We start from the raw sequence: 26,345 nt of genomic DNA, 5'->3' as shown, positions 1-26,345 counted from the left end.
ACTTCCTCCCCCTCCTCCCTCCCTCCCCCCCCCCCACACACACACACTCACTCTCACACTTTGGGGGAGGCAAGCCAGGAACTTCTACTAAGTGCAGAGGTCCTTTGTTAACTTTTCTCCAGCAGCCAGGGCTAACCACATTGAAGGAAAGGCCCTGTGTGTGCGTGTGTGTGTGCGCGCGTGCGTACGCAATTGTTTATAAAACTAAATGCAGCACCTTCTCACAGACACAGGGACACACAGAGAAAATATGAGTTAACGGCCAATGTTGGTCAATACACAGTCATTGTTAACACAAGTTTTGTTTTTATGTAGTTACATACTTTGTTCATACGATGTTTCTTTTTGCATTCTACATTTCAGAAGACAAGAATTTCAGCCCATTCTTACTGAACGTTCCAATACATGGTGTATTTTTTAGGATTACAGTACTGCAGGTATTTCTGGAAGTTTCACCATTCTGCATCTCCAATGGCTTTAGAAAAAACGTAGTCCTTTCCCGCAAAGCACATCACACCATCTTTCAGGTAGAACTTCCATCTGTTCTTACTTCGCTGAACCTAGCACAAGAAAGCAAAAGGCCAGATCTATTGAAAATGGCTTACAACCACCTTTAAATCTTGCCCACCAGAAAGCCCACAAAGAGAAAAGTTGTTTTCCTTTGTAAGTGATACAAAATAAAGAACTATTTAAAAGCAGAATCCAGATATCCAGACAAGGCGCGTTGGCGCATACTTGGTAAGTGTAACCAAAACAGGTCCCACAGTGGCCTCACTGTTCAACTTAAAAACCACTCACTTACAGGGTTGTATCCAATGACAGCCCCACTTAAGTCCCATCCATTTCAATGGGTCTAGTCTAAGTAGGACTAACACTGCATACAAGCCATAGTAGTTTAGAAGTGGAATGCTCCTGTTCAGGGTTCCAGTCAACCATGCCTTTTTCAGGATGCTCCACTCCATTCCACCCCATTTTTTTGTCCCATCTCTCACAACAGTCAGTAAATGGCCACTGAATATACACACTCCCCACTAGGCTCTTTGGGGTGCCCCCCTTAAGGGTTTTTTTCTCCCTAAAGATTTTTGTTCTCCAAACGTTTCCTCCTCCCCACCCCGCACACGAGCCTATGACATTCAGAGAATCCTAGGGATTGTATTTTGGCAAAAAGAGAATTCACTGCTAAAGATGCTTACTCCCTACCCCCTCCAAACTACTGCTCCCAGAGTTCCCTGGGGAGAGGAAAAGAACTGGGTCACTTTAACCTTATGGTATAGATATGCCCCTAGAGGTGCATGAGCCTCACCAAGGGATTTATCAGTTACTCTCTCCCACCCTTATTCAGAAGCATCTGGGTAGTATCCAGTATTAGTCCTACTTAGAATAGACCCAGTGAAATGAATGGGACTTAGGTTAGTCATGTGTAACTTAAGTCCCATTCATGTCAATGGGTCTACTGTGCATAAGACTAACACTGGATACCACCCTCTGGATGCAAGCAGAGCTCACCACCTTTCCTACTTTTATGACTCACTGGCAGCACTGAAGCAAATAGAAGTTAAGCAGAGTATTATTCTAGATTATGCAAAGTTCAGTTTTCCATTCAAAAAAATCTTTCTACTGGTTAAAATAAACACATTCTATTCTTATCTAAAAGCATGTTCCCTTGATCAGATACACCCAAGTCCATTGATTCAACACTGAATGTTCTCCTGTAACACCCAAGATGGAACAGATTGTTTTGAAAACAACGAGTCTGGTTTATGCAAGTGTAGGATCCCAGCATTTAGCCACATTGTGCTGCTACTTATTCTCCCTTGTACTATTTTCCAAAACCTCAGCATACCAGAGACTTTGCCCATGCCACTACGTCGCAATTGCCCCACCGGTGTAAGAAATGAGAATCGAGTGCCCCTCATTCACCACGGGCTCTTCCCCTCACTTTATGCACGCTTCCATTGAACATGTGAACAAATCAGCTTTTGTTACAAATACATAAATACAAGAGAGGGTGTTTGGAGGTAGGTCAAGTGCCTGTTCTCATAGGATAATGGGTTGTGTAAATATGTTGCAATTCATATCCCTGTCCCAGGACCACTTCGTATAATTTTATATTAGGGTATGCCTAAAAACAAAAAGTGTGAAGGGACCATACAGGTACACCGATCAGATGCAGCTACCTGCTGGAGTATTCACTGTGTGGCAAACCCAGGTTTGCCTTTGTGGAAGGTGCGAAATGAAATTGCAACCCATTTTAAGAACTTCAGGAGAGCCCTGCTGAATTAGGCCAAGGATCCATCTAGTCCAGCATTCTGTTCACACAGTGGGCAACCAGCTGTCGACTGGGAAACCACAAGCAGGACAACTTGTGCAAAAGCACCCTTTGCCCATGTTCCCCAGCAACTGGTGTACATAGGCTCACTGCCTCTGGTTCTGGAGATAGCACATAGTGGCTATATGCTCCTGAGGGCTGATAGCCTTCTCCTCCAGGAATTTATCTAACCCCACTTTAAAGCCATCCAAATCGGTGGCCATCACTACATCCTGTGGTAGCGAATTCCATAGTTTTAACTATGTGCTGTGCGAAGAAGTACTTCATAGAATCATACAATAGTAGGGTTGGAAGGGGCCTACAAGGCCATCGAGTCCAACCCCCTGCTCAATGCAGGAATCCAAGTCAGAGCATCCCTGACAGATGTCTGTCCAATTTCATCTTGAAGACCTCCAATGTAGGAGAGCCCACCACCTCCCTAGGTAATTGGTTCCATTGTCGTATTGCTCTAACAGTCAGACGTTTTTCCTGATGTTCAGCCAGATTCTGGCTTCCTGTAACTTGAGCCCATTATTCCGTGTCCTGCACTCTGGGATGATTGATTATTTTATCTGTCCTGAATCTCCCACCCATCAGCTTCATAGGATGACCCCAGATTCTAGTATTCTGAGAGAGGGAGAAAAGTGACTCCCTTTCCACATTCTCCACACCATGCATAATTTGTAGACCTCAATCATGTCTCTCCTTACCCTCCTTTTTTCCAAGCTAAATAATCCCAGCTGTTGTAACCTTCTCTCATATGGGAGATGTTCCAGCCCCTTGATCATTTTAGTTGCCCTTTTCTGCACCTTTTCCAGGACCATGACTCCACAACAACGGAAGGTGAAGCGAATGGAGGAGTACCGATTTTTTTAAAAGGAATCAGGTTTGCTGCCATTTAGTCCATGCAGAGCTCCACGAGGGAGTGCTCTGCACCAGTAAAAATCACTTCACAGAACATACTTCCTGGTGGGGGTAGGGGTTAGAGTGAAGATCATCTGACTCGCAGGGGCTGCTCAATCAATAACAGAGGCTTCCCCCCCCTTTCTCCCCCCTTTCTCCTTTGCCTTGAAGGTCCAGATGCATTTGCATTTCAGGAGGAAGCCTCACTGACCACAATAGGAGTTACTTCTGAGTAAACACTAATTGGTTTGTGCAGGGATGGGAAACACACAGGAAACACCCCTGGACTGGGGTCACGGTGAAAGGCACACCCCTGGGCAGGGCTAGCATACCCAAGGTAAATGCATGGGTTGGGACACACAGCAACTATATTGGGGAGAACCCAACTTGAGAAAAAGAACTGGACTTTAAGCAGTCTCAGGAAATCCAGTTTTTCCCTGATAAGCTCCAGGGTGGCTGCTGGATGGCCACAATGTCATGTATCCCTAACGACCTCAACACACAGCCAACCCGGAGTAAATCGCTGGTGGAGACACCGCCCCCAGGTCTACAGTATCTTTTTTTAGGTGTGGTGACCAGAACTGTACACAGAATTCCAAGTGTGGTCACACCACAGATTTGTATAAGGGCAGTATGATATTGGCAGTTTTATTCTCAATCCTCTTCCTAATTATGCCTAACATGGAGTTTGTCTTTTTCACAGCAGCCGCGCACTGGGCTGACACTTTCATTGAGCTGTCCACCACAACCCCAAGATCTCTGTCTTGGTCAGTCACCATTAGTTCGGTCCCCATCAGGTTATACTCGAAGTTGGGATGTTTTGCCCCAACAGGCATCACTTTACACTTGCTTACATTAAACCACATTTGCTATTTGGATGCCCACTCTTCCGGTTTGGAGAGATCCTTTTGGAGCTCCTCACAAACCCTTTTTTGTTTTAACCACCCTAAATAATTTGGTGTCGCTGGCAAACGTGACCACTTCACTGCTCACTCCTAATTCCAGATCATTTTATTTTTCATGATTTTAACAGGACTAGAAAGACTTAAGAGTGCCAGGGCTCATTTAAGTAGCAAGTATTTGTGAACCGCCCAGAGAGCTTCGGCTATTGGGCGGTATAGAAATAAATAAATAAATAAATAAGTATTCTCCACTGTACCTTGTCATACTGGCATACAATTATATTATCAGTGTCAAACACATCGGGTGTCTCCTGCTCGCTGACGTCATCACCAGAATTTAAAGGGTCCTGAAGAAGAAACACAAAGCTCATCATGCAGTTTTCCAATTGGCAGTTAACTGTTTAAAAAAAAAAAAAAAGCTAACTCCTTTATAGTAATACATTACCAGGAACACCAAGGGTGGATATTGGGCAGTGGTAGGAACCTGGTCACTTCCAGGTGCTTAGGCCCACAACTCCCATCATTCTTGACCACTGGCCACACTGTCTGGGGCTTATGGGAGTTGTAGTCCAAAACTTCTGGAGGGCGCCTGGTCACCTACCCCTGATATAGGGGATGTTTCCAGCTTCTGCATGTACAATATGGGTGGAACAATCCATAAGACAGATTTTCAGAATCATAGAGTCAGAAGGGAACCTAGGACTTTTCTACGTGTGCCGTTTAGTGTGCACTCGTCATTCCCTACTCACAGTTGTTTCCAGATTCTTTATAGACTATGTCGTGTCCCTCCAGTTTTGCTTCTGCGTCTAACCAGCACTTTCAGCAAGTATTTTTAGAATAGGGAAAATGGGTGTTTAATTGTGAAAGTGAAAGAAAGCATGATTTCCTCTTGTGTGTTTACACTATTCTGCTATACCACACTGCCACATAAGGTTATGTAGCAGGAAAGAAAACGCTCCTCATGTAGCGTTTGAATCTCAATTCTGCCAAAACACCTGAATGTAGATACAGTGGATTAACAGCCGATTAATAGCCTCGTGTAGAAAAGTTCAGTCCTGATTTAGATTATTCCTACTAGTTTTGAGCAACGGTTTGATAACACCACCACCCTAACACCTTTCTCTGCTGCTCCATCCAGGCAGTTTTTAAATTGCCAGGATATTGGAGAAATTATACATCAAAGTACTAGTTCTTTAGACAACGTTGTGACCCTCCAGTTTGCTTCTGTGCCTAACCAGCACTTTTGTAGAGTTTATTTATATCAGGAAAAATGGGGCATTTAATTGGAAACATGAAGGAAAGTACAATTTCCTCTCATATATTTGTGCTACTCCACTACACCACAGAGCCACCTAGAGGTTCTGTAGCAGAGAAGGAGGGGGGAAAATGCTCCTCGTATAGTGCTTGGATCTCAATTCTGCGATGAAACCGAATGTAGATAGAGCCGATTAACAAGCTCATGTAGAAAATCTCTTAGAGGTCGTCCTGTCCAGCTCCCTGCTCAATGCAGGATCTGCAATGCAGGATGCATCTACAGCATCCCCAACAGATGGCTGTTCAGCTTGGGTTTAAATATCTCCAGTGAAGGAGCACCCACCACCCCCTGAGGCAGTCTGTTGTAATCCTTTACGCAGGAAATGTATTTAAGATGGGGGAGGGGACATCTGTTCATCAGTGCCATCAGCCCGACAGGCACATCACAATTGCTCACATCTGCAATGCAGATGATACAGTTTGACGGCATGTTAGTGAGCCTCCAACATGCAATCTGCTGAAATCTGTCCCCATGCTTAATACTTAAAAGAAGGTGTAAGTGTGACCAAAACAGGTCCCACAGTGGCCTCACTGTTCAACTTAAGTTATGCATGGTGTGGAGAATGTGGCTAGGGAGACATTTTTCTCCCATTCTCAAAATACTAGAACCCAATGGGGTCATCCCAGGAAGGTGATTGGTGGGAGATTCAGGACAGATCAAAGGGAGTCCTTCTTCACATAGTACATAGTCAAACTATGGAATTCGCTACCACAGGATGTGGTGATGGCCACCAATTTGGATGGCTTTAAAAGGGGGTTGGACAAATTCCTGGAGGAAAAGGCTATCAGTGGCTACCAGTCTTGATGGCTTTGTGCTACCTCCAGTACCAGAGGCAGTGAGCCTATGTACACCAGTTGCTGGGGAACATGGGCGGGAGGGTGCTGATGTGCTCATGCCCTGCTTTTGGGTTCCCGGTTGACAGCTGGTTGGCCAGTGTGTGAACAGAATGCTGGACTAGATGGACCCTTGGTCTGATCCAGCAGGACAATTCTTATGTTCTAAGTTTGTCTGGATATACCCTGAGATAGCATCTTGTCAAAAGATTCACAGTCCTGCAGATCTGCAATCCCCAGAACCTGTATCTCAATATCAATATATATCAGGAGATGCATCACAGGTCTCCCACCACCACATCAGCTGGAGGACTGTGTCCGGCTCCAGGCACTGCAGATCAAGAAGCCAACTGACAGATGGGATCATGTCCAGAGGAGGGCAACAAAGATGGTGAGGGACCTGGAGGCCACATTCTGTAAGAAAAGGTTGAAGGAGTTGGGCATGTTTAACCTGGAGAAGAGGTGATTAAGAGTGATAAAACAGCCACCAAAGGGGCTCCCATAGACGATGGAGCGAATTTATTCCTTGTTGCTCCAGAGGGCAGGATCCAAACCAAATTACAAGGGAAGAAGTTTCCAGCTAAGCTTTAGGAAGAACTTCCTGTGGTGGTATGAGCTGTTCGACAGTGGAACAGATTGCCTTAGATGGTGATGGACTCTCCTTCATTAGAGTTTGTTTTAAAGCAGACGCTGGACAGCCAGCTACTGGGGATGCTGCAGTCGTGAATTTCCTACACTGGCAGTGGGCTGATGACTTTGAAGAGCCCTTCCTCCAGCTCTATGATTCTGTGCATGGTTTGAACCTAAGCCACAGGCAGGAAGACAAAATCATTTTCAAGAGGATAAAAGGTTTTACCTCCTCAGTGATGTCCACCGAGGGCTCATCAGTATCACTAGTACTCCTAAGAGACTGATTGTCCGAGGTACTGTCTTCCCCTTCCTCCTCCTCCTCGTCTAGGACTTTCAGATCTTCAGCATCAATGATGCCAATGAGCTCCTCTTCATCCCCATCTCTTGGGCTTTCTATTTCTACCTTGGGAGAAACATCACCTGTTCCATCCAGCTGAATGAGCTGTTCGAGGTCACTGGTCATATCCTTCTGGAATTGCAGATCAGGTTCCATCTGCACACTGGTATCTAGCTGGAAGGAAGGAAGGAAGGAAGGAATGGAAGGAAGGAAGGAAGGAAGGAATTGCATAACCTGGCAGACACAGGAGCATTTCTCCACCACACCACACCGCTTCTGTAGCCTCACCCACATAAGGGAGAGGCTCCCAATCCCAATTCAGACATGAGCTCCCCTGCAGGAAAGAGGCATTGCAACTCTTGTCCGTGTAAGTTTTCCAGGGCCAAACCTAGGAACAGGGCTTAAGAGGAATTTAAGGATCCTGCTCCCAGATTTCAGTCCTGGAAAGTTTACAAAGGCAAAATGAATTGCAGTGCAGCCATTGCCCAAGTAGGCACTTGTGAGACAGAGCTTCAGAAAGTGAACCTTTAAAAAAAGGGGGGGGGGATGAAAGAAAATGACGGGTGCAATCCAACCCCATTCTAATCAACAGGTACATCCATTTTGCATGGGATGGCCCAAACCCCAAGGCTGTGCTTACCCCCATGATTCTACACATGCCATGTATTCTACTACATGTTTACAATTACATTTGCAAGGTGTCCTGAACAGCAGAAGTAGTGAGGAAAGAAGTCTTCTAAATAAAAGATGGAAAATAAACCACTGGAATTACCTCTTCAGCAAAGGGTAGGTTGGTTTCGTCAGCCAGGAGGGCACTGTCATCCAACTCGTTGCCCATAATTATCAACTCAATTATATCATCAGGGTCGAGCGGCTGCCCAAGATTCACAGGCAATTCTCTTGCATCGGAGCAGCTGCCTGCCATCACTTCTGTGGCCACTGGGGGGCAGGCTGCTTCAGACGGCTTCAAGGCAGGAATAGCCATTTGGACACTGGCATTCCAGGGAGTCTCCAGAGAACCAGATGGCCGCTGGCTTACCAGGGTCCCCGTGGCAGCTTTCCCCTGGCTCCCAAGAGCCTCCTGCATGACAGCCACCCGAGGTAAGGCCTTGTCTTCCACTCCCATTTGCTCGGATGCAGCAGGCTTTGGGGCCTGCAAGCTTTCACTTCTGGCTGCTTGAAGAGACAAGGTGTTTGCTTGCGCGGCAGCCGGAGGTGCCGAGGGCTGCCGGCCAAGCTGCTGGAATATTTGCTGAACTGGATTCTGGAGGACCGTTCCACCTCCCGAGGCCTGCGTGACCACCACGGGCATGTTGACTTTATACAAGTGCCCTAAGAAACAGAAACCAGAAATTGGGAGGATGGCTGTCTCTCCATCAGTGGCGAAGCAGAACTGCTAGAATGAGGAGGAGAGCAAGAACCGGGAAAACGTCCTCCCTCTGCCCACTAGACTACCACGCAGCCTGTTATGTCCTATCAAGCTCTATCCATCAACAGCCGGTTCAACTTTGCAGTTGAGAGGGGGGCAGAAAGACAGGCCAGCCCCTCCATGGGCAGCAAATGAGGCGGTGCCCCAGATGGCCATGCCCCCTTCTTCTGGCCCCTAGCCACCCACCGTTTGGTGGTTTCCCAGCTTTTGTGCACTTCTGCACCTCCCACTCTAAAAGGTTGAAAGGCCTAATTCTCACAGCATTTCTACACAAGGCTTTTATTGCATGCTTGTGATTGGTCGCTCATGGAATTTAGCAAGTCTGTTACACAATGCTGTCAACCTCCAGAGCATCTCCCACGGTTTCTGACCTTTATCCCCGTTTTTAAAAAGATTGGGCATAATGTGGTAATAAGTATTAATCCACTTTAATGTTCATGTATAATGGCACAGTTCCACAATACCACAGTGCCATCTAGCGGCTGTATAATGAAGCAGGTGAACTAGCCGACAAAGGAAATCTCCGTGGGGAAAAAGCGCGTGTCAGCCCATGTAAGGAGCTGATCTTAATCCTGCAAAGAATACAGAAGCAAAAGCCCTGGTAAGTTGCAGGATAAGAAGCCTGGGGTGGAGAAGCCCTTTGTTACTGGCAGTAACAGCGTTAAGCTAAAACATACTGGTATTTTGGCCTCTTCCCTTTTGCCTTCGACCCTGTCCACACCTGGAATGTAGTGCCCAAGAGTTTCTCTCAGTTTGGCCCTTGGGCTGAAAGAGGTTCAATACACCTGGTCTAAATGATCTTCCAGGCCAGTACCTCCGACCGCAAAAAGGTTCAGGAGCCCTCCAAACCCTGGAATTCTTGATTCTAAGATTTTAGCAAGCAGAGCTACCCATGCAGATGCCTGAGGAAACAATTCCCAAAGACCTGACAACTGATGGCCAGTAACATTCCCCTGGCGTGCTCTAATGGGAGCTGGGATGGGCCAAGAAACAGATTGTTGTTATTCAGTCGTTCAGTCGTGTCCGACTCTTCGTGACCAAATGGACCATAGCACGCCAGGCCTTCCTGTCCTGCGCACTCTCCCGGAGTATGCTCAGGTTCATATTCATTGCATCGGTGATGCTATCTAGCCATCTCATCCTCTGTCGTCCCCTTCTCCTTTTGCCTTCAGTCTTTCCCAGCATCAGGGTCTTTTCCAGAGAGTTTTCTCTTCGCATTAGGTGGCCAAAATATTTGAGCTTCAGCTTCAGTATCTCTCCTTCCAATTAGCACTCAGGGTTGATTTCCTTTAGGATGGACTGATTTGACCTCCTTGCAGTCCAGGGGACTCGTAAGAGTCTTCTCCAGCACCACAGTTCGAAAGCATCCATTCTTCGGCGCTCAGCCTTCCTTATAGTCCAGCTCTCACAGCCATGCATTACTACTGGGAAAACCATAGCTTTGATTAGACGGACCTTTGTAGGCAAGGTGATGTCTCTGCTTCTGACTATGCTGTCTAGGTTTGCCATAGCTTTCCTCCCAAGGAGCAAGCGTCTTTTAATTTCATGGCTACGGTCACCGTCTGCGGTGATCTTGGAGCCCAAGAAAGTAAAATCTGTCACTGCTTCCATTTCTTCCCCTTCGATATGCCAGGAAGTGATAGGGCCAGATGCCATGATCTTAGTTTTTTTAATGTTGAGTTTCAAAGCAGCTTTTGCACTCTCCTCCTTCACCCTCAACAGAAGGCTCTTTAGATCCTCTTCACTTTCTGCCATTAGGGTGGTATCATCTGCATATTGGAGGTTGTTGATAATTCTCCCAGCAATCTTAATTCCGACCTCTGATTCATCCAACCCGGCATTTCTCATGATGTACTCTGCATATAAGTTAAATAAGCAGGGTGACAATATGCAGCCTTGTCGTACTCCTTTCCCAATTTTGAACCACTCAGTTGTTCCATGTCCGGTTCTTACTGTTGCTTCTTGACCCTCGTACAGGTTTCTCAGGAGACAGGTAAGGTGGTCTGGTACTCCCATCACTTTAAGAATTTGCCACAGTTTGTTGTGATCCACACAATCAAAGGCTTTAGCGTAGTCAATGAAGCAGAAATAGACGTTTTTCTGGAATTCTCTTGCTTTCTCCATGATGCAGTGAATGCTGGCGATTTGATCTCTAGTTCCTCTGCCTCTTCGAAACCCAGCTTGTACTTCCGGTAGTTCTCGGTTCGCATACTGCTGAAGCCTAGCTTGTAGGATTTTGAGCATCACCTTGCTGGCATGTGAAATGAGCGCAATTGTGCGGTAGTTTGAACACTCTTTGGTGTTGCCCTTCTTTGGAATTGGAATGTAAACTGACCTTTTCCAGTCTTGCAGCCATTGCTGAGTGTTCCAAATTTGTTGGCATATTGAATGCAGCACTTTAACAGCATCATCTTTTAGGATTTTAAATAGCTCAGCTGGAATACTGTCATCTCCACTAGCTTTGTTGTTACTAATGCTTCCTAAGGCCCACTTGACTTTACTCTCGAGGATGTCCGGCTCAAGTTCAGTGACCGCACTATCATGGCTATCAAGGACATTACTATCATGGCTATCAAGGACATTAAGATCTTTCCTGTATAGTTCTTCTGTGTATTCTTTCCACCTCTTCGTAATCTCATCTGCTTCTGTGAGGTCCCTGCCTTCTTTGTCCTTTATCATGCCCGTCTTTGCACAAAACATTCCCTTGAGATCTCCAATTTTCTTGAAGAGATCTCTAGTCTTTCCCATTCTGTTGTTTTCCTCGATTTCTTTGCATTGTTCATTTAAGAAGGCCTTCTTGTCTCTCCTTGCTATTCTCTGGAACTCTGCATTCAGTTGGATATATCTTCCCCTTTCTCCCTTGCTTTTCACTTCCCTTCTTTCCTCAGCTACTTGTAAAGCCTCCTCAGACAGCCACTTGGCTTTCTTGCATTTCTTTTTCTTTGGGATGGATTTCGTTGCTGCCTCCTGAACAATGTTACGGACCTCCGTCCATAGTTCCTCAGGCACTCTGTCTATCAGGTCTAATCCCTGAAAGCTATTCCTCACCTCCACTGTATATTCATAAGGGATATGATTTAGGTCATACCTGAATGGTTTAGTGGTTTTCCCTACGTTCTTCAGTTTAAGCCGAAATTTTGCAAGAAGCAGCTCATGATCTGAGCCACAGTCAGCTCCAGGTCTTGTTTTTACTGACTGTATGGAGCTTCTCCATCTTTGGCTGCAAAGGACATAATCAATCTGATTTCGATATTGACCATCTGGTGATGTCCATGTGTAGAGTCGTCTCTTGTGCTGTTGGAAAAGAGTGTTTGCTATGATCAGCGTGATCTCTTGGCAAAACTCTATTAGCTTTTGTCCTGCTTCATTTTGTACACCAAGGCCATGCCTGCCTGTTATCCCGGTGATTTCTTGACTTCCTACTTTAGCTTTCCAGTCCCCTATGATGAAGAGGACATCTTTTTTTGGTGTTAGTTCTAGAAGGTGTTGTAGGTCTTCATAGAACCGATCAACCTCAGCTTCTTCGGCATCAGTGGTTGGGGCATAGACTTGAATTACAGTGATATTGAATGGTTTGCCTTGGATTCGTACTGAGATCATTCTATCATTTTTAAGATTGTACCCCAGTACTGCTTTTCCCACCCTTTTGTTGACTGAGTGCTACTCCATTTCTTCTAAGGGATTCTTGCCCACAGTAGTAGATATGATAGTCACCTGAATTAAATTCGCCCATTCCTGTCCATTTTAGTTCGCTGATTCCCAAGATGTCGATGTTCAGTCTTGCCATCTCATGTTTGACCACCTCCAGCTTACCTTGATTCATTGATCTAACATTCCAGGTTCCTAAACAATATTGTTCTTTACAGCATCGGATTTTCTTTTCACCACCAGACACATCCACAGCTGAGTGTCCTTTCGGCTTTGGCCCAGCCGCTTCACTCTTTCTGGCGCTACTTGGAAATACCCTCTGCTCTTCCCCAGTAGCAGATTGGACACCTTCCAACCTGAGGGGCTCATCTTCCGGCGTCATATCTTTTAGCCTTGTGATACGTTCCATGGGGTTTTCTTGGCAAGAATACTGGAGTGGGTTGCCATTTCCTTCTCCAGTGGACCACATTTTGTCAGAACTCTCTGCCATGACCTGTCCGTCTTGGGTGGCCCTGCACGGCATAGCTTATGGCTTCACTGAGTTACGCAAGCCCCTTCGCCACAACAAGGCAGTGATCCATGAAGGGGAAGAAACAGATGGAGGGAGACAAATTAACCTTTTGTCCTATGAGGCCAAGGGGAGGGGGCGAGTGAGGTCTGTGTGTATATCAGGAAGTCAGTCTGTGCTGGAATTGGATCTGGAGGCAGAGAGATGACTCTGCTCTCTGCAAGGGATCCTATGGCACTGGGGTCCCCAACATGGGTACCCCTGAGCACCCACATGCCTGCCGACACCTCTCTGGAATACAGCAAGGAACATAACGCCTATGTGAGTCACCTGTTGCTCCAAAGATCGTTACCCCCGCCTCTACCCTTTAGGTTTTTAGAGCAATTTAGGGTCCAATCCCATGCTGGCTGGGGAATACTGGGAGTTGTATGACTTTTTTCTGTCTAAACGTGCATAGGGTTGCACCCTTAGCCTCCTTGCAAGATTTCACCATGTTCTTAACACCCTTGAAGGACACCAGCTACCTTCTCCCTACAGACAGGGTGCCTCTCCTGCCGGGACATCCTCTCTTATGTATTGTCTTGCGTTGTGCTGCTAGATCTATGGCCGCAGGAGAATTTGGAAGCTGGTCGCTCAAAACTATTCAAATTGACTAGGTCGGAGTTGGCTTCCAACATGCAAACTTCTTCAATTGAAATCCCAGGAGGCTTGTAATGCTACAGTGCTTTCATTAATATTTCCACCATCCCCCCGCTCCCCGCCTCCAAATTCCTTTCTCCACTCAGGGCATTTCTCTCCACAACAAACAAACTGCTTGAATCGTCATTCCCTTCCCAATCCACAGGGAACACTGGGAATTGTAGTTCTCGAGAGGTGGGGTCAGGGACATATTAGGAAGTACTCAGCAAGTTACAATTTCCAAAATTCTTTAGGGAGAAACCTTGACAACTGATCTGGTATAATACCAGATATGTTTGCTGCACAGAACTGCTCTTAAGCTGTCAACACCTAAATGTCACCATTCCAAGATGCAAAATCCTTGTAGTCTTCCCCACTCCCACCCACTACACAGATAACTCTCATGGCCATGCCTGTAAGCTTTACCAGAGGCTGTCTGCAGAGTGACACCAGCAGGTATTTGGATAGGATAGGTGAGGCCAGAAGGCAGAGTAAGGATTGCGCCACCAGCTCTGGGAATGCCCTAGAGAAAAAGGAAAATCCAGTTAGACTCTGTGCATTTACTATGTGCAGAGCAGCCCAAATTCTGCACCATTAAAATCCAAATTCTGAAATCTCTGGCATTTCCCATTGAAAGGATCAGGGAACAGGTGATTTTGTTTGTATTGTGTTTTATCATGTTGCGAACCGCCCAGACAGCTTTGGCTATTGGGAGGTATAGAAAAGTAATGAAAGAACGGACGGACGGGCAGATGGATGGATAGATGGATGGATGGGAAGCGGTGGTAAATTTGGAAGTGCAAGCGCTCATCATGACAGTCCCCACAGCCACGCCCCAAGGAGAGTCCGAAAATGCAGGCAGCTGTGTTGATCCATCTCAACAGAGCAGTTCTAACAGTTTTCATCTCCCCTCTGGAGCTGGTCTTTTGTATAGCTAATGGGTCTTCCTTGCCCATTCAGGACTGTGCATTACAACAGCGAACAATGTAGTGTTGCTGGGAAAATTAATTTCCCCCACCCCAGGTACGGTGAGGATTGTAGGGGAACAGGGAAGTCTGAGAGGCGGGGGGGGGGGGGAGATGACATCAGCATCCCTGCTAAAAAAAAAGTGCCGGTGCTGCAGCCCTGTGAGCCCTGGCTCCACTACACCCCTGATGGAAAGGACCTCTGCCTGAGATCCTGGAATGCTGCTAGTCAGTCAGTCCAGGAAATACAGCATCAGACGGACAAATAGTCTGATCTGGTATAAAGCATCTTCCTATGGTTCACTTTTGAGAAAAATCATAGCTTTGCATATTCCAGGAAGCCACATCACACTGTAACCCAGCCTTCCCCAACCTGGTGGACTCCAAATATTTTGAACTTCGACTACCATCAACCCCAGCCACCATAGCGAATGAGTCAGGAAAGTTGGGAACTGTAGTCCAAAACATCTGGAGGGCCCCAGGTTGGGAGAGGCTGTTTTAAGTGCCTAGCAATGCCCCAACAAATCCCAAGTGTACCGTGAGATTAGCAGTGCAAGTCTACCAATGTTTACTCAAATGTAAGCCCAACAGAGTTCAATGAAACTCAGTTCCCACAGTTATTGACTGGGTTCACACAACATGCTAACCCACACTCAGCGGTTGAGTGTGGGTTGTTGGTGAACCATGGGTTGTTTGTTGAACTGTGGGTTAGCGTGTTGTCTGAACCCAGGACATTTTCCGCAGTGTTGCTTATTTTTCCTCAAACAAGCCACTATGAGAACCCATGGTTTGTTGTTGGGTTCTTCAGGGTGGTTAACACGCCACCCTGTGGAAAATGTCCTGGGTTCAGACAACGTGCTAACCTACGGTTCAACAAACAACCCACGGTTCAACCACCAAGTGTGGGTTAGCATGTTGCGTGAACAGTCCCATTAGGTTTAGGACTGCAGACAAAATAACACAATAGTCACCCTATCCCAAATCAATACTAAACTCTTTAAAACCAACTATAATTACTGGTGTTTACTATATGAAAGCTTGTTTGATTGTCACTGGCATTTCACATAGGTACTTATAATTATTGAAGATAGCTGAGCAGACAAAACTTTTGATACTGATAAAGATCTTAGGTATTTTTGCTTTCCATGAGATAATAAAAATTATAAGGTAATATGGAAGCTACATACCAGTTCAGCTGCTGTTGCTGTCGCTGTAGTAGTGGTAAACTGTCGAATTCCTCTGCCAGCAGCAACACCTAAAGGCGGATTGTTTAAATAAAGGGTGAAAAGACATAATTTTTTTAAAGAAGTCACTTGGATATAGATTCGCCCACTGTACGCATACACAGCCATTTGGCACCAGCAAAAGTCAGTAAACACAACCAGCCAGCATCGGAGGCACGTGCTTTGCCTCACATGAGGACAGCCACAGCAAACGTCCTGCGTGTTCCATCAAGTCTGCGCACCTCTCTGTAACTACACTTCATTCCGAATTTTGCAGTCAAAACCACTGAGCAGCAGCATACTAGCGCAACATCATTGCCACTGTGATGCAGAGCGGCCTGAAGTCCCATCAACCTCCATGGAATTTTTGTATGCTCACTGAAAGTCCTTCCACCTGATGTTTAGGGATTCCACCCACCCCCCATACCACAGCTCACCCCGCTCAGCAGGGTCTCCTGACTCTCTGTGTAGCATTTTCAGGGGGCTGAAGGGGCTGCCACAGGCAGGAGGGGGCACGGATGTCCACTTTCAACAGTGCAATTGATCCAGCTTAAATCTGGATCCAACCCCTAGACTGGTGTTACAGCAGTGCTTCTCACAACACACGTGTAAAGTCTCTCTCTCGCACGCACACTCTCACAGAGCTTTAAACACCTACGTACACTGGTCTGGGAACCCTGATCCAATCAGCTACTTAAAGATACACGTTATGAACACATTATCATTCACCCTGTTTACATCTGCTGCAAGGAACACCTGCATTCAGGCAGCACGTACATTGGCCTGCTACCCCAACTCAAGTACATTTCCCATGCAATAGAGCAGAGGTGGGCAACTTGTGGCCCTCCAGATGTTTTGGCCTACAAATCCCATCAACCCTAGCCAGTGTAGCCAATGGTGAGGGCTGATGGGAACTGTAGGCCAAAACATCTGATGGGCCAAATGTTGCCCACCCTGCATTTGGGGGACTGGGAAAAGCACTCTTGGAGATTTGCCAACTGAGCAAGGAAAAAAAAAAGAAAGCTTTACCCCGCCTTCCTTTGGACCAGTTGCCAGAGAATCAAGGGACATAAACATTTGGGGAGTGGTTGTTTTTTAAGCTGTGTATCTTAGGTCAGCCTTCCCCAACCTGGTGCCCCCCAGATGTGTTGGACTACAACTGCCATAATCCCCAGCATATGGGAATTAGGTGAATGCACAAAGTTTTGCACGGGGCTCCAATTCCAGAATCACCCAGACCTGCTGGGCTCCATCGTTTGACTTGTTTTGCTCCATCCCCTGCCCCAAAAGGCTTTGCATGGAGGCCACCCGGCTACCAGACTTTTAAAAATTATTATTTAAAGAGGTGGAATACCCTTTGCCCTTAGATGTAGCTACCAACCCTGGGTTGCAGCCCTACATAGAGAAAAACGGAGGCCAGAACTGCCTCCATTCCCAACAACTCCAGAGGGAAAGTAGAGATGTTTCAGTGCTCCCAGATCACATCTGCCATCACTCCATCTAGGCCAGTATTGTCTATGCTGGCAGTGTGTCATCTGGGTCTCAGGCAGAGAAAAGGGTTTTTTCCTCATCACTTGCTGCCTGTCATTTTTAAATGGAAATGCCAGGGATTGAACCCAGGTCCTGCTGCCTGCAAGGCATATGCTCTACCTCTGAGCTGTGGCGCTTCCCCCAAAATATTTATACTGAACTCGACATAAACAGTTATATAACAATGATCCCTCCTGTTGTACAGTCTCTGCTGAGAGAAGCCAATGATAGACCTGTTGATGTCTGCAGGGCTTGACTGAAGTTAGGAGGCAGGTGCAACGTGAACTGGGGCGAAATGTGACTGTGTCGGAAGAAGCCTTCCGTCGCTTTCGACTGCATCACTTTTGTTTCCCAGCGCTGCAAGGAAAGACACACACAGGTGAAAAGAATTCACCCAGTTTAAGCCCGCTGAGTTTTCTGCTCCCCAACAAGATCTTACATAACCCAATGGATGGAGATCTGTATACACATATATGTTGAATTGGGCTGCCGCTACAGTTGTGAGTGTGCCTATCACTCTGGTTATGCTGAAAGAATGGGCTGATGTGTGATCAGGGACTTAACAGAAGAGCTAAATGATCCTTTAATGGGAAATTTGCTTGCAGGGCAATCCTCTGCAGGGTGCAGGTGTAAAAATAAAGCAATTAGCAGTCTCAGTTTGGGTACAGAAGCAAAGATCGGAGGTCTTTCAACAGCCATCAGCTAAGTGGGGTTCAGCTTTGTGGGTTTGTATTAGTTACTTTTGGGGAATCTGATACAGAATTAGTGGTTGCACTGTCTGCTTATAAAAGTCTGCTTGCTTCTACTATGACCTGCTGGTACGTTTGTGAATAAATATTATGAAGACATCATAAGACCTGTCTTCTCTCATGTGTGTGTGTGTCTCATATCTGTAAGAAACTAAACCTAGTTGAACTATCCCTGGACTACTCATAAGAACATAAAAAGAGCCCTGCTGGCTCAGACCAAAGGTCCATCTTGGCCAGTACTCTGTTTACACAGTGGCCAACCAGCTGTTGACCAGGAATCCCCACGCAGGGCATGAGTGCAACAGCACCCTCCCGCCCATGTTCCCCAGTAACTACTGTACATAGGCTTACTGCCTCTGCTACTTGCTTAAGGGAGCACCTAGCAATATGATAACCATCCCAATAGAGCCAATGTGACGGGTACAGGAACTTTGCATGGCAATTTCATGAAAGAGCACAGGAATATAAACTCAACACAGAATGTATTGGCAGCTGCAAAACCTAGGAAGTTGAATTTAGATACTTTGAGATGTAACTCATTTCTGAAATCTCTTCCACCCAGAGCCCACATGAAAAGTCACTAAATGTGGACTGAACCAGAGTTCCGCAACCTGGTGCCCTCCAGATTTATTGGACTACAATTCCAATCACCCCCAGGCAGCATGCTGCCTGGGGATGATGGGAGTTGTAGTGTAACACATCTGGACAGCACCAGATTGTGAAAGGCTGGACTAAACTGTTAATCAATGGTAACTGGGTAAGAGTTTGGGCAACTCTGCAGAAGACAGGCATTGAAGCTACTCACTCCCAACTAGGAATGGTAAAGTGCAAGGAGGGAGGGGGAGAGAGAGACTGACAGCAGAAATGCAAAGCAGAATCATTCAACAAACCCGCTTCAGCTCTTTCAGGACTTGTTCGTCTACGCCTTCTTCCACAAAGACATCCCGGACGCATTCAATCACGTCGTCAATAACTGATTTGTAGAATTTAGGCTGTGCAACACATGAATTGTAGAACATGAGTTAAGAAAAGGGTTGTCTCTCTGTGCTGTGACTCCACAGGACAACAGAAGGCGCATTGGGTGTGGAATCGAGCGTCCTGGGATCCTTGGATTTTTCTCTTCAAAATAATCAAGTGTCTGGCCCTCATGGCTGCACAGCTACATTCAAACATCGGTGGGCAATGACGGCTGAAATCTCCGAAGCCAGAGGGGGGCCCAAATAAGATTTGCAGTGCTTGTGGGACTAAAGGTACTAAACTCTGCAGTATTCAGTTACGCGATTACAGTACAATCCTACACATACACAGACCTTCTCCACATGGGGCTTTTATCCTGCCATTGAGATTGGTCACTCACAGAGGTTTGTGAGCCCTGTACAGGACATCATCAACCTCCAGGGCATCTCCTGCGCTTTCTGACCTTTATCCCACTCTTTAAAAGATCAGTGATAACCTGATAAGAAACGTTAAACTGATACATCAGCTGTGTGAAATTGCACAGTTCCACTATACCTCAGCGCCATCTAGTGGCTGTAGAATGCAACATATAGAACTTGCAGATAAAGTAAGTCCCCGAATCAAAGCACATGTCCACCCATGTAAAGGAGCCAATCTTAATCCTGCAAAGAATCCTGAAGCAAAAGCCCCAGTAAAAGTGTGGAATTTTAGGCTCATGCAGAAAAGCTCACAATCACTCAGACATAACAATCCTCTACAGCAGAAGTGGGAAACTTATGATCCTCCAGATGTATTCGCCTGCAATCCTCAGCATCACTCACTGATGGCTATGCTGGCCAGGGCTGATAGGAATGATAGGCCAAAACATCTGGGGGACCACAAGTTGCCTATCTCTCCTATACATATACAGGGTAGTAGCCAATGTTAGTCCTATGTAGAGCAGACCCACTGAAATGAATGGGACAAGTTAGTCATGACTAACTTAGGTATCGTTCATTTCAACGGGTCTACTGTATGTAGAACTAACATTGGATACTCCCCATAGTATTCAAGAAGCAAGTTCCACTATGTTCAGTGGTGCTGCACTTCCAGGTAAGCGAACCTGAGGCTGCAGCCTTAGTTCAACAAGCAAACCACACAAGCACACGCACAAGTATTATACCTACAAAACGCCCAATTAAATCAAAGTGACCATCCCTGCTCAGCCCTAGCGTGCAGCAGAGGAAAGTTTTGCTCTTCTTCCAGAAAGTACACAGGGGATCACACCTTAGACGAACCTCAAAGGAACTGCAGATATGGAACAGCGAACAAGAACATCTCTATACACGTCCTCATGGTTCAAACTTGGCACAAAGCGCTGCAATCCTATCCCCACTAACCTGGGAACAAGCCCAACTGAACTCAATGGGACTTACTTCTGAGTAGACATGTACAGGGTTGCGCTGTCCATCAATTTTAACCACTGGGATGGTACCAAAGGAGAGAAGGGGGCCTCAGCAAGCAAAACCAGCACCTACATTTAATTTTGCCCAGAAGACAAGAGGGAGGCAGTGCAGATACTGGGGCGCTGGGGTAACATGCTCCTGGGACCCAGCTGAGAGGTTCCTGCTGTATTCTGCACGGACTGACGTTTTAGCTGTTCATGTAGGCCCATCTTCCAGTATGCTGTACCGGTGAGGATGACAACAACTGCAGCATTTCCTTAAAAAGCTAAACTGATCAGTTCTTCTAAAAAGTCAGGGAGAGCAGAAACCTGAAAAATGACGGTCTCATTCTTGTTAGGCCCGCTGCTCCTCCTTGCTGCTGCCACCTCTTCATCTGCCCTCTCTGAATGAGCAAGCAAAGAGAGGAGAGAGGAGGAGCACTAACCTCTGCACACCTTCTCCTTGCCCTCTGGGAAGTGGTGTGGATTGGGCCCATGGGGAGAGGCAAGCAAATAAGCCATGGCAACAGTAGCAAGGAGAGGGCAGCGCAGGCTCCGGGTTTCGGAGGGCCCTTGGGCAAGACACATTCAATATCTCTCAGGGTAGATATGACTAGGGGCTTCTCCACATGGGGCTTTTATCCTGGGATTGAGATTGGTTACTCACATAAGTTTGTGGGTCCTTACCCTGACGTCATCAACCTCCAGCACCTCTCTAGTGTTTTCTGAGCATTTCCCCGGCTTAATTTGAAAGGGAAATAATGAGTTAATAAAAAGATCCACTTCCAATCAGTCTGAATTTGCACGTGAAAAGAAGACGTGGTGCTATATAACAACAGCGCCATCTAGTGGCTGTATACATATAGATCTCACAGATAAATGGGGCAGGGGGAAGCTCATGTAAAGGGCTGATCTATCCAGCAAAGAATCCGGAAGCAGATGCCCTGGTAAAATTGCAGGACAAAAAGCCTCAGTGTGGAGAAGCCCCCGGATTGCACTGTAAAGGCTGGCTGGTTGGGGAATGCTGGGAGTTGTAGGACTTACAGCATACATGGGTTAGCACCCTAAGTCCTGATCCGCCAGCTATGGCCTTTAATGGACAGGGATAACCTAGCGACAGTAGTGCATGCACTGGTAACTTCCTGATTAGACTACTGCAATGCACTGTATGTGGGGCTGCCCTTGAAGACGACTCAGAAGTTGCAGCTAGTGCAAAATGCAGCAGCTAGACTGTTGACCAGAACATCTTGCAAACATCACATACCACCAGTCTTAAAGGAATTGCACTGGCTGCCGATACACTTCCAGTCAGAACTCAAGGTGCTAGCGATGACATTTAAAGCCCTAAGAAGCTTGAGACCTCGATATTTGAGGGAGCGCCTCTCCCTATATATGCCTGCCCAAGGATTGAGATCTGTTGGAGGGCCCCCCCTCTGCATCCCACCAGTGCAAGGCATACACTATGGTGGGACATAGAATCATAGGGTTGGAAGGGGCCTACAAGACCATCAAGTCCAACCCGCTGCTCAATGCAGGAAGCCTGATTCCCAGGCGATCCCCTATCCAAGTACTAACCAGGGCTGACCCTGCTTAGCTGCTGAGATCGGGCGCATCCAGCCATGGGAGATGGCTTTTTCTGCTGCAGCACCCAGCTGTGGAATGCCCTCTTCTTAGAGGCTCAATTGGCAGAGACATTGGTTTCATTTCAGCACCAAGTTAAAACATGGCTTTCTATCAAAGCCTTTGAGGGCTAAATGCATTCCCTAAAGTAGCACACTGTTTTAACTGTTTTATTGTTTTAGATTTTAAATTGGTATTAGCTTGCTTAATGGTTTAATATGTTTTTAGCTGTTTAAATTATTTATTTTACTGTCTAAATTGATTTTATTTGTATGCCTCCCTGAGATCCTAATGATATAAGGTGGGATATATTTTAAACAAATAAATGAAGAAATAAATAAATGTATTATTCCTTCATTTTGGCTTTGTTCATATACATGGGTGTATAAAATCATGCCTAAACAATATCACAGATGATCTAAACCAATAAGGGCACAATGCTATGCACATTTAGACAGAAAAGACCTACAATTCCCAGCATTCGCCAGCCAGCCAGTTGTAGAACTTTTTTCTGTCTAAACATGCATAAGATTGTGCCTGGAGGGAGCAATCCTATCTGGATCGAGGGTTGGTCGCCTCTGAGCCCATGGGCAACCGCCTATCCGGTGCAGGGCAGGAGGAGTGGTGAGGAGCGGATCTCTGCTCCCGCCGCTCTGCTTTCACAGGTAGACAGCCGATTTCGGCTGTCTAGCTTCGGGACCTTGGTGCGCAGGAAGCAGCAGCCAGACGACACATAGGATGTGTTCCGACCTCCCCGCCCCCGGGAACGCCGTTTTCACCTCTCTGCACTGCTCTTACGAGCGCGGACCTGATCCACGCTGCCTATGAGGCGGTGCGGGGGGGGGGGCAGTTGGCTGTCTAGTGGCCATAGGATTGCACCCTAAAGGAATTAAATTGTCTGCACAGTCTCCAGTTCACAGGCTACCAGTTCATTTTTTTCATCAATGGTTATTCCTTTAACTAAAAAAAAAAAGTCTTTCAAGATCTTAAATTTAACTAAAAAAAGTCTTTCAAGATCTTTCCTACCTGTATCTCAGTGCAAATTAACTATCCAGTCATATATTTTTCCGTCTGCTACATCAATAGGACAAATCATATGTAGTTCTTACTCTTGTTAGGGAAAACCCCAAAGGAGGGCTCAAACATAGTATATATACTGGAGTACCTAGGGGTAGCTGCAGCATTTACCTCTAGGAACCTGCACATCCAACCCTAGGGAATAGCTGAAGGGGATTTGCCAAGGGACCTCTGGAAGGAGAGAGCTGCAGCTTACTTGAGCATCATTCTGGGGAAGGGCAGATTGCCCCAGGATGGTGTGTAGAACATAGGAGCCCGGCAGGAGCAGGCCAACGTCCCACTAGTCTGACATCCTGTGTCTATAGCAGCCAGCCAGGTGCTTTAGGGAATCAGGTAAGCAGGGCATGAAGGTAATACTCCCCACCCTGCATCCTAAACTGGCATTCAAAGGTACACTGACCCTAAACATGGAGGTTCCATTAAGCTACCATGGCTAATGGGCACTGATGCCCTCCACCTGGAGTGGGGGTTATGACTCTAGTTTGGCTAGAGTAGCTAGTGTTGTGACAAAAATTTCTCCCACATATTTTTCAACTATTCTCATTCAGTCTGACAGAAAAGAAATGGCTTTCAAAAGGAAATTGAAGAGAGAAGGAAATTTCAGAGAAATTCTCATGGGCTGGGGTTGGGTTTCTTGGGCTGACCTGACTTAGGAGGTGGCCAAGAAGTAAGTGTGTGTGTGTGAGTGAGTGTGTGTGAGAGAGAGAGAGAGAGAGAGAGTGTCCTGCCTTTCATTGTACAGTCATCTCTCCTGCAGCCTGTAGCCTCCTCAGCTTCCTACGCTTCAATTAAAGCTCAGGGAGAGACATTGTGAGGGGATTCCTCCCCCAGGGCTTTTTCAGCTCAGGAACTGCAGGCAGCCTGGGAGGCTGCAGGGCAATGGAGAGATGTGTAACAGAAAGGAAACACACACATCTCAGTGATTGGGTAAGCTCAAAAACACCACAAAAATAAAAGAAAGAAAATCCTGAGAATGAGGCAGAACAATGGAAGAAGTTTTCTTTCATGGGGGAAGAAAACTTTTAGGAAACTGGGGGGCAGATTTTGGCACAGCATTAGCCCCACCTCTTGCCTGGAGTTCGACACAACACTGCACCACCACCCTGTCACCACTACCTTATGGTAGATGTAAAATGGGGGCCAGCCTACCAATGTACTTCATGCTGTTGCCACTGACAGTGGCGGCGCACACCCAAAAACCCTTAGGGGAAAAAGGAAAGAAGCTACATAGGGCGCATCCTGCCCGTGGTGAGCTCTACCCATGAGAAACCGTTGAGAATCTCTCCTCCCGCTGGAAAAAATGGTGAAATTTCCTTCCCTGCATTTCTCTGCCCACAAATAAAGTGGAGACTTTTGAGCAGCCATTGGCCTTCCCCCCACCTGGGGCCCTCTAAATGTCTCGGGCAACAACTGCCAGCATGCTGGGAGTTGTTGTCCAAGCCCTCTGGAAGGCCTTGGGGTTGGTGGAGGTTGGCCTGAAGCCTTTCAAGACTGCACGTTGGGGCAGCGGATTCCGTAAGCGAGCTAGGCAGTATCACACCAAGGGAGGCCCGGAGGGAGAGAGAGAGAACGAGAGAAAGAGAAAGAGAACGAGAGAGATGCAGCGCGCTGGCTGTTTTAACCCCAACCTCTTGGGGCAGAACCAGTTAGAACCCCGGCTTGTGTGCTGTCGACATTACAACGCAGATTTACTCTTCACGTTAAACAACCAAGCTGCCCCCGAGTACCCCGCCTGCCTCTTCTTAGGCGAGAAGTCCGCTCAAGCTGGGCTCGGCTTTAGTTCTCCTCCTCCTCCTCCTCCTCCTCGCCCCAGCCCTCACCACTGGGTTGCCATGAGCCATCGCGACTCTCTTCTCCTGCCGCGCGTTCGGGCTCTGTTCGCCGCTCCATGGAGCGCTTAAGCCGCCGCGGCTCCTAACGCCCGTCCTCGCGCGCCCCCTGGCGGTTCCCGGGGCAACTGCCGAGCCTGTTCTTGGGAAGGGCGCTCCGCTCGCCGGCTCCGTCAACGAACCAGCGGCTGGCGCGGGTCAGGCCTCGGCAAAACCCCCGAAGCGGGGCTGCATTTGAGGCAGGAGGGCGGCGGCTCGCCTCCGCACCTGTCGATAGTATCAGAGCTCCTCCGCAAATCATCTGAATTTGAACGGATGGCTGGCTGTGCGGCCGCTTGTCGTGCAAATAAAAAGGTCATGAAACAGAAAGGAATTCCGCGTCTGGGGCACGGGAGTGGGTTTCCAGGTTCCCGTTTGGAAATTAATTCAGTGGGGGAAGGGGCGCCATGTTCCCGCCGCAGAGTTGGGCGCGCCTGCACAGGAGCGGGCCGTTGGTTGCCCATACGAAACCCTGGCCGTGGTTAGACGTAAAACACAATGGGGAGAGAGGAGCAAATCTCCTTTAATACTTCCTCCAAGTAAGTGTGCATGGGATTGGAGCCTAAGAACCCGATCTTATAGCTGGTTTACTCAGGAATAAGTCCCAACATGTTTAACAAGTCCTCCCGCCGCCCCCCATGTATTTATATTTATTTAAAACGGGTAGACAACCTTCTGCCCTCCAGATCTTCTGGATTACAGCTCCCATATGCCCCAGACAGCATGGCCAATGTCAAACTGACTCCAGAAGTCAAGATGACTCCAGAAATACTTGTTTGGAGGAGGAAAGAGGAGAAAAGAACATGATTAGGGGAGCAAGGATTTAATCTATGGTATGTGAGGCCTTAATATACTGTAATTAAAAGCTGGACTACTGAAAGTCAAGGAATTCTGGGAGTTGTAGTCCATAAGATCTGGAGGGCTCTAGATTGCCTATTCCTGATTTAAAGCACTTTCAAAATTGCTTTTCAGGGCTACATACCATCGCAAAGCCAGGTGCAAACAAAAGCAAAAGTAAGAAACAAAAGGTGGAATTGCCACATTAGTGAGCATGCAGACCACATGGAAAGACTGCTCTAAATGAGCCTTGCCTGAACATCTGTACTGAACAGGCAAGGTGCTGCAAGTCAAAAGGGAGTTCCACAGTGTTCAGGGCCACAGCTGGGAAGGCTTTATCTCTTATACACATCAACCTGACCGCTCTTAACAGCTGCATTCAGAAATGACCACCTTAAGCAGTTCTTAACATACAGGCAAGACTGTGGCCATTGCAGTTCAGTCCTAAACATGTCTTTACTTAAAAACAAATCTCAATGAGTTCTGTGGGATTTACTCCCCTGTAAGGGCACTGTAGCCTTTTTAGGCTATCGGATTTGCTGCCCCCAGCATGGGGGGTGTTCTCAGCCAAGCCTTAGATAAGGTGGGTAATGAAATATCTCCCA

The 26,345-nt window shown here is 47.0% G+C and overlaps 1 protein-coding gene across 3 annotated transcripts; it reads right to left on the bottom strand.

The window, feature by feature from the left end:
* Nucleotides 1-249: 249 nt before the first annotated feature.
* On the bottom strand, nt 250-24,964 carry GTF2A1L (general transcription factor IIA subunit 1 like). 3 transcript variants are annotated; one of them, XM_084829211.1, is made up of 9 exons: nt 24,763-24,964; nt 18,849-18,950; nt 17,443-17,566; nt 15,644-15,711; nt 13,918-14,014; nt 8,001-8,560; nt 7,118-7,402; nt 4,371-4,460; nt 250-560 (listed from the first exon to the last, which is right to left on the bottom strand). In XM_084829211.1, the coding sequence occupies exons 3-9, from the start codon at nt 17,546-17,548 to the stop codon at nt 453-455; spliced, it is 1,314 nt and encodes a 437-aa protein (XP_084685337.1). In that variant the 5' UTR covers nt 17,549-17,566; nt 18,849-18,950; nt 24,763-24,964; the 3' UTR covers nt 250-452. The 3 variants fall into 3 exon arrangements, with proteins under 3 accessions (XP_084685337.1, XP_084685336.1, XP_084685335.1); XM_084829210.1 differs by having other exon boundaries at nt 24,772-24,964; XM_084829209.1 differs by having other exon boundaries at nt 24,856-24,964.
* Between the last annotated feature and the right edge of the window lie 1,381 nt (nt 24,965-26,345).

This window comes from Heloderma suspectum, chromosome 1, assembly GCF_057233095.1.
Source record: "Heloderma suspectum isolate Gila_16-S chromosome 1, 16-S_ref, whole genome shotgun sequence".
NCBI classification, from domain to species: domain Eukaryota; kingdom Metazoa; phylum Chordata; class Lepidosauria; order Squamata; family Helodermatidae; genus Heloderma; species Heloderma suspectum.
The sequence above is the reverse complement of the archived record's forward strand: the minus strand, read 5'-3'. Positions and strand labels throughout refer to the sequence as shown.